The 8,678-nt window shown below is 40.9% G+C and overlaps 1 protein-coding gene across 7 annotated transcripts in view; it reads right to left on the bottom strand.

The window, feature by feature from the left end:
* Positions 1-1,282: 1,282 nt before the first annotated feature.
* Positions 1,283-8,678, bottom strand: part of CLIP1 (CAP-Gly domain containing linker protein 1) — a 187,768-nt gene continuing 180,372 nt past the window's right edge. For all 7 annotated transcript variants that reach the window (XM_075323143.1, XM_075323152.1, XM_075323184.1 and 4 more), the window contains 4 exons: positions 6,456-6,615; positions 5,369-5,424; positions 4,434-4,561; positions 1,283-3,142 (listed from right to left, as the gene is read on the bottom strand). In XM_075323143.1, coding sequence (XP_075179258.1) covers positions 2,914-3,142; positions 4,434-4,561; positions 5,369-5,424; positions 6,456-6,615 — 573 coding nt within the window. In that variant the 3' untranslated portion in view covers positions 1,283-2,913. The remainder of the gene's footprint in view (positions 3,143-4,433; positions 4,562-5,368; positions 5,425-6,455; positions 6,616-8,678) is intronic.

Below are 8,678 nucleotides of genomic sequence, written 5' to 3'. Positions count from 1 at the left end.
TGTCAGAGGCACAACATGAACCAGATTTTAGGGTTTTCTTAACTCCGCTGTGTTACCCTGTAATTCCTCAGCTGGCTGGAATGCAGAGTCACAGGTGGCATATCTGTGATGCTGTAGTTAAAGTCATGGCTTGGACATTTGGGGACAATATTTTTAAAAGAGATTCTTCACCTAATCTTTTTTCTGAAAAAAATTGAGATGGTGCTGAGGTGTTCACATTATCTATCATCAGTGAGTCAATTCTTCTCTAAAAGGTATTCTCACTTTTTTTGTTGAGGAAAACAAATGAAGGACAAGTAGATAATGCTTTAAAATAACCATTAGCCTGTTGAAGTCACTACCGCTTGGTCATCGCCTTCCAACTAGTCTTAATTTACAGGACTACGACAGTGATATCCCACCTATAACACGAGACCACTGCAGCCAATCACTATCCTCAGCAGTTATATAGGGGTGGACAGCACAAGACTGCGGAAGCCAGTGATTGGCTGCAGAGGGTAAGTATTGTAGACGAGATGCCACCGATTAAGTTCTGTGAAAATTGACCACTGAGGAGGAATGGCTGCCCTGGAGTGACAGGAGCATCAATAAGTAAAGTTCTTGTTATTTTTAAGCATTATATGCCCATCTTCTAATTTTCCTGACATTTTACCCACAACCCCTTTAAGCTGAATATATGAGCTAGACTATTTAAGATACATTGCCTTAACTCTTCAATTGATTAGGTAGCAAATTACTATCAATAAGTCTGATTAGGTAAACCGTTAATCCAATTCTTTCAATTAAATGGCGCTGAGCTGCAATGCCAGTCACTTCTCACAGACAGAAGTGGATTTCATCTGGGCATAAACAAAAAACATTTTTCTAATCTTGGACAACCATTTTTGTCACCCTCCTATACGGAGTGCAATGGCAATTCTAAATTTAGGCAGAAAGAGGCAAGAGAGGCTTGGTGCGCCACACAGTGCATCTTTCCCCTCTATATGGACAGACATTTTTCTCATGGGTCATAATTAGAGTTGAGCGAGCACCTGACTATTTGTACTCGCTATACTCATAATGAATACTGTCTAATACTCGCATATTCATTCCGAATAGCGTGTGCAATGCAAGTCAATGGGGAAAGACTTGCAAAGTAATGAGTAACCCGAATGCCGTACTATTCGTGCAAGTAGCAAACAGTGCAGAATCCGGGTTATTCGTTACATTGTGAGTTTTGCCCACTTACTTGCATTGCACACGCTATTCAGAACGAATATGCAAGTATTAGACAGTACTCGTTATGAGTATAGAGAGTATGAATAGTTAGGTATTCACTGAACTCTAGTCATAATGTTCAACCAGTTAGCACAAAAAAAGACTAGGTGGAGAATCACGTGTACTCCAAATTCACTTGCATGTTTAGCTTAAAGTGCTGTACTTTTGTAATGCACACTCTCTATCAAATATTACCAATAGGGCTGCACTGGATGGATGCATGTATATTCAATGATACATATATGTAGATCACAAGAAACTATATACTTATTGCAAACCCAGTACCAGTATATATAAGTGTTGCATGCATAGATTTCTGCGATGTGTAGACCAGCATACCTCACCGAACAGTACAGACCCCATGGCATAAGAGACACAAAGTGTGCATTATCAACCAACATACTGAAATAAAAGCAGTTTGTCGTTTGGGAAACAGTTTGCAGCTTATGTATTTTACTATGAAGAAACACAACAGAAATATTAACAACCTACCTTAACCTCTAGGGTCATAATCTATGACGATACAGTATATAATAGGTGCGGAGATAAAATCCCCAGTGGTAGCTCCACAATTACCTGGCTGAGAAAGGTCAGCAGCACATGATGTTAGAAAGAAAGAGTTCACACAATGTAGCCCGATAGAGTAAAGAATAAAATGCAATAAATGTATGCAGATTTGAACGACGCAGTCATTTCTTATACAGGAGGAAGGTGTATAGCACTTGTCATTACCAAACATAATGTGGCCAAGATGCTTCCATAATTCTGTGGGTGGACTATGTACAAGAACCTGTCACTTATGACCTAGTGCAGTAAAACCAACATGTTCCTCATCTGTGTATGGAGTCGGCTGTACAGAGACTACATCTGTAGTTTATAAAACAGTTAACAGCTCACCATACCTGGAAGTCTTCATCCGCTGGTGCCCGATTACTAAAGCCATAGCCACAAATACCAATGTGACAAAAGCAGGCACGCCGTAGACCTAGTTAAAAATGACCACCATTTCTTTGAAAAAAAAAAAATCATTAAAAAAGACACAGACATCCATGACTCCTTTAATGATTTTTTTTTTCACATGGAGTAGTGTTTTTTACATTTCGGAATAAAAGCTGAGCTATGAAAGAGGACAGACAAGTGCTATTCTCACCTTCCCATACACGCTCACTTGTTCAGGCTCTATGTGCAACTGTCGGCATTTTCAGTACTGGTAATCACAGAAAACCAGTGTTTTCTTTCATTGTTCACCAGATTTGAGACTGGTGAAAGTCCGATATGTAGTTTACATCCAGTGTCACATTAAAGGCATTAAAAATGTTCAAATGTAGATACGATAGTGCAAATATGAAACAAAAGCTCCCTATAAATGTAATGACATACGGTGAATGTTAGAACACGCATAGATTACACGAGGTCTTATTCTCATTAGCTCTAATACCTTTTGCAAGCCCTTAAAATGGTATAATGAAGCAATGATTCATTGGTAGACAATAGCAGCCCCTTTTCAGCCAGTGCAGGAAGCAATATGCATAATTGTAACTGAAAAAGTAGTAAACGTTCTTCTGCAGACGGTTCCCAGAAGCCTGTGCACATGAATGCTGGTGCGGTCGATATACTCCCAAGGATAAAGTGATACAACGAGGCAGACGTGTCATGTTAAAAAGTTTCATCGTCATTGCAGCTGTTTGTCCAGTGACCAAAAACTTCACAGATATCGCAATATGGACGCTCTTCTTTTCTGTTACCATGGAAGTTGGAATGAGGTGGAGAGTCAGGCAACTGAGTCTGCGTTGGACAGTCTTCCGTGTCATGGAGATCAAAACAGTCACAAATATCGCAGAACAGACGAGGGGGCACTTTCTTTTTGGCTTGAGTACCATTCAAACTGAAAGACAGGAAAGCAAAATAATTACATTCCGTAAATAGGGAGATGGGAACCTCCATAAGTTACAAAGGCTCAGGAGTGTTGAAGTCCAACATCTCTGTTTCTAGTCCCACTAAAATCTGCAGGGTCAGACATCGGATGTAACCTCAAGGCTGGGGCTACAAGGCAACTGTAGTCACGACACAAGCAGCTCTGCCGGATTGCTAGGTATCGCCAATACAGCATAGTGCAATACAACTGAATGGGATCACATTGTAATCCTGGAGTTTTCAAGTCAATTTTGCTCGGTTCAGCCAAAATGGATAGAGTGGGTGCAACGGCTCAAATAGATCATGACGGGCTGTGTTGTTCCTTACGGCAGTTACCCAGTTCTGGACTGATGTGGGATTTGTGGTGAGAGTATGACACTTTTCATATGCAAATTGGCTGTTCAGGGAAGAAGAGGACTTGAACTCTAGTGCCCCTATTGGAAGTAGCAGTCCTAATAGTCCATATCAACACATTAACGAGTCTTGCCATATGACCTAGGTTAAAACCCAAACCAAAATCTCAATTTGCAGACAGTGTTTTAGTGTATTGCCCATAGTCAGAGCAAAAATATATTGCCGTTTAGGAAATTTCCAATTGGTGGCACTAGAGTTGAAGTCCCATTCCTCTCTGAGGAGGCAATTTGCAAATTAAATTTTCCAAAGGAGCATTGCATGGCTCATAGGCCTCCTCACCCAGATATGCTAGACATGTCACTCTCTACAAAGAAAAACATTACCCCCTTGGATCCCTTTTGGACACTTTTCAGATGCACCAGGATATGTTTGGAGGCGTATCATGAGCATCTGACACCAACACACTCCCTCATGAAGACTAGTGTGAACAACACCGGTCTTGATAAAACAGCGCCATAGTGACTAAGAGGGGACTAGTCATGATGGCACGTCTACACCCGGGTATCCTAGACTGATAGGTCTCTCCCTGTGTGTGTGTGTATAGGGAGAGACCTGTCAGTGAACGGATGCCAGAAAAGCAAGCAGGTGGGACCTGCTCCCCTGTAACTAATAGTCTTGGTTATCTTGTAACAGGCTTCAAAGTATGTATATCTGCTATAAACCTCTGCAGCATTTCAGAATACATGGATATTTATAATGAAGCCTGTGTCTCCGATTCATGCTGCCTGTGGTTAGGGCAGCAGGAATCACCTGGCAGGATCTCCATCAACTAATATTCACTTTTTATGCCATACAAAAATTACTAACCAAAAAGTGTTACACTTCAAGGCATAAAAAACTACAGATACCTGTCATGGTTATCCATATCCTCCACATTATTTCCATTCAGTGAAGCTTCAACCATTTTGTCAATCTTTTGTTTTAAATCGTCATTTTTTCGTTGAAGGTCAATGATGACAGAATTGAGAAAATCGATCTGAGGTGAAAAAAACCCCAAAAAAACCCCAAAACAATGCTTCATTATCTCATACACAACACAAATGTTACAGGGTTATAAGACAATGCAATATTTTATTGAAATGGTCAAGCCCTAAAAATTATACACAAGATTATTGTATAAATATCTCTCCTCAGTTGATACTGTGCTTTCAAATACGGACACTAGAAATGCAATAATGACTTGTCCATTGTGAAGGCTGTATACAGTAAGTTCTCTGAAATGGACAACAGTGATTCAAGAGAACAAGTATGGCCAACAGCTCTACAGATCTGGAAGCTTCTCCGGTGAGTACATATACTGTACCAATATATAAATATGGTTGCAGGGTAATCTAGTCAGCAAATAAATTAATTCTAGAGTCCCTGATCTCTCGACTTATGACAATATGAGTGAATGTCTAAGTCAGGCATAACTACCACAATATTACTAATATTCATAGCAATACTGCAGGGATGAAGGACTTCCCTTGTATGTAAGACTGCATTGCCAACAGAAATTGCAATTGCATTTAAAAGAATATCTACAAAGTTGGGCGCATCCATAAAAGTAACCTAATGGCTTTCTTGACCCTTACTAATCAGAAAATGTTATTTCTTTACTGCTATAAATCATTCTTTCAATACTAATCTCTTCCAACTAGATGTTGCTCTGTAACCCTTTCTGTGCAATCCTGATGTAGATGTTGTCTCTGGAAATTTAACCCATCGTGTGCTAGAGTGCTGATTACTAATTTAATCCTGCATACACAGATGTGATACACATCAATTTGCTAATGTTTAATACCTGGCTTTCCATGGATGCCTTGTCTTCCATGTACTGACTATTGAATGAGCCATCACCTAATTTACACAGAAAAAAAAAAAAAGATTAATAGCTGAATTAAAACATGAAAATGGAAAAATGACATAATATCAAATACATTTCTTCTTTTCAGATTAATAAAAAAGTATCTGATTTTAATCAAGAAGATAATAAAATCATTCAATGTAAGCTTTTTTTTTTATCATCAATAAGAACTGAAATCTATATTAAGAAATAATCCAGACGTGGCCAGGCTCTTGTTAGGTGTCCGTAAACACTAGATGAAAATCAGCAGAACCACCTGACCATCTATTGTGTACAGGCAGCAGTATCGAGGGAAGAAAGATTGGACACGTTGTATTTCAACATGCCTGATCCTTTATTCTCAGGGGTATATGCTCTCTCCACATGAAAGTATGTGCATAAATGCATTTGTATAAATTGTTAAATAGCAACAGCTGCAGACTTATGCTGCTAGGGAGGGGTTGCACAGATTGTGCTGTGTTAACTATTCAACTTTAATTTTTGCAGTTCCTCTAGACTGTACTAGATGACTATTTTGGTTTCGGTCAGTTCTCTCTAGAAATACTCTATGTTGTGATGATGAATATTATGACTGCTGTATGACCAGATTAAAACAGTTAATTCTCCTACAATGGCAGACTGCTGGATGATTCTGCTGAAAGCTTAAATCTGCAACACTTATGAGATGTTTTGCCAATGCTGCTTCTGCCCCTGTCAAGTTGCATTTCCCTACGACCCATGTTCTGTTGGGAATGTGAGGAAAACGCACAACAGCCATCACAAAATTTCAGTTTAAAAAACTTCTAAGGATTTATGAAAAAATTATGGTCTAAATCCCTTTGATGGAATATTGTAAATCATCTCATTAAAGGTTTCTATAACCAGTAGTCCTGACAATTATTAAAGGAACTGAATTTGCAATTTAATTCATCACAAATCACATAGCTTGTTTCCCATTCCTAAATGCAGCAATCTGGTATGCTGAGATGATCAAAGTATTGGAGGGCAATAGTGTTATATAGCAAAAGCTCCTTTTCGTTCTCACCCGATGAGTTTGACAGGTTGCTGAGTTGAGTTTTGTTCTCATCCAGTTCCTTCTCCAGGCTTTGCACTTTTTTCTCCAGCTTGAGTTTTTCAGACTCCAGTGACTTTACTGCCGACTGTAAGGTTTTTGCAGATTCATTCTCTCCCCGAAGCAATGTAATCTGGTATTAAAGTACAAAAAATATATAAAATGAGTACAAAAATATTGAAATTCTTAGTAGAATATTTGACAGTCTTAAATCCTCATTTTCAAGTGCAAAAATACAAAATTAACACAATAGTAATTAATGATGAGCTTCAATACAACCAGAAGTGACCACTTAACTAGCCCATCATATAACAAAACGTACGTTTCTCAGGATACTAACCTTTGCGCTCATAGTATTGACGTACGGAAATATTAGGATTAGAAAGCTTGAATCTGGCTTGCTCTCTACACAGCATTTAAATAGTCCTACTACTGTCTGCAATCACTGCTGTATATGGTGCCACCTACAGCTCGTAATGATGGCTCTCTATTGATTCAAGGATAAAAAAGCTATTGTGCCATTGGCATGTCAGCTGCACTGAAGGCTTCATACACAGTATTCTCTTATTCCAAAGTGACAACTCTTTATTTACTTAGGACACTGAATATCAAGCTCACAAGACTGCACTTGTTAACTTCGGGCTGGTAGGAGTAAAATTATTTTGCTAGAGTTTATTTATGAACACACCAAAATGATACAGTTTTAGGTAAGAGACACTTCACATGTGTTACAGCTGTTTCAAATGTAATGAAACAAGCAAAGTATGAAATCCCCCAAACGTCGGTTTTCATTGTATGGCAGGAACGCCTAGCACTCTACAGTTAACCCCTTTTGGGCATCTTACAGATCTGCTCATCTTAGAACATTAATCTCTTTATTATTTGAGGCTTATTCACGTGAATGGGTTATTTTTTTTGTTATCGGCCCAAGCATAGTTATATATATATATATATATATATATATATATATATATACACACATATACACATACACAACGTGTGCGGGGTAACGAACAAGTATGCATCAACTAAGGGGTGTGGCCTGGACAGCAATGTGAAGAGACGTGTTTGTGGAGCTCTCCTGCAAACTCCCTTGATAAATCCCTGAATACCGCTGTTATCACTGCCTCAGCCGGCTGTCAGGAAGATAAGGTGGTGAGGACTTGTCTGGGGTGAGTCTGGTGGATGCAGAGTGCCATGGTCCGTCACAGGCAAAAAGATAATGGAGGCGGGAAAGTCCCCAGCTCTCAAGATGGTGCCATGATAAGGCAGGAAGCTGAGAAAGTTAATGCAGCCTGTCAGGAGAGGATGCAGATCGCTGCAAGGCTGGAGAAATTTGCCCGGACTTAGGGTACCTTCACACTTAGCGATGCAGCAGCGATCCGACCAGCGATCTGACCTGGTCAGGATCGCTGCTGCATCGCTACATGGTCGCTGGTGAGCTGTCAAACAGGCAGATCTCACCAGCGACCAGTGAACAGCCCCCAGCCAGCAGCGACGTGCAAGCGACGCTGCGCTTGCACGGAGCCGCCGTCTGGAAGCTGCGGAGACTGGTAACTAAGGTAAACATCGGGTATGGTTACCCGATGTTTACATTAGTTACCAGTGTGAGCAGGGAGCAGGGAGCCGCGCACACTGAGCGCTGGCTCCTTGCTCTCCTAGCTACAGTACACATCGGGTTAATTAACCCGATGTGTAATGCAGCTACATGTGCAGAGAGCAGGGAGCCGCGCACACTGCTTAGCGCTGGCTCCTTGCTCTCCTAGCTGCTGTACACATCGGGTTAATTAACCCGATGTGTACAGCAGCTACATGTGCAGAGAGCCGGAGCCGGCAGCACAGGCAGCGTGAGAGCTGCAGAGGCTGGTAACTAAGGTAAATATCGGGTAACCACCTTGGTTACCCGATGTTTATCTTGGATACAGCTTACCTCAGCTGTCAGACGCCGGCTCCTGCTCCCTGCTCGCTTCATTTGTCGCTCTCTCGCTGTCACACACAGCGATCTGTGTGTCACAGTGGGAGAGCGCCTTTGAAGAAAACGAACCAGGGCTGTGTGTAACGAGCAGCGATCTCGCAGCAGGGGCCAGATCGCTGCTCATTGTCACACACAGCGAGATCGCTAATGAGGTCACTGCTGCGTCACAAAAAGCGTGACTCAGCAGCGATCTCGGCAGCGAGCTCGCTGTGTGTGAAGCA

The sequence above is a fragment of the Anomaloglossus baeobatrachus genome, chromosome 1, assembly GCF_048569485.1.
Source record: "Anomaloglossus baeobatrachus isolate aAnoBae1 chromosome 1, aAnoBae1.hap1, whole genome shotgun sequence".
Lineage (NCBI taxonomy): Eukaryota > Metazoa > Chordata > Amphibia > Anura > Aromobatidae > Anomaloglossus > Anomaloglossus baeobatrachus.
Note: the sequence above shows the minus strand (reverse complement) of the source record. Positions and strands in the feature narration are given on the sequence as shown.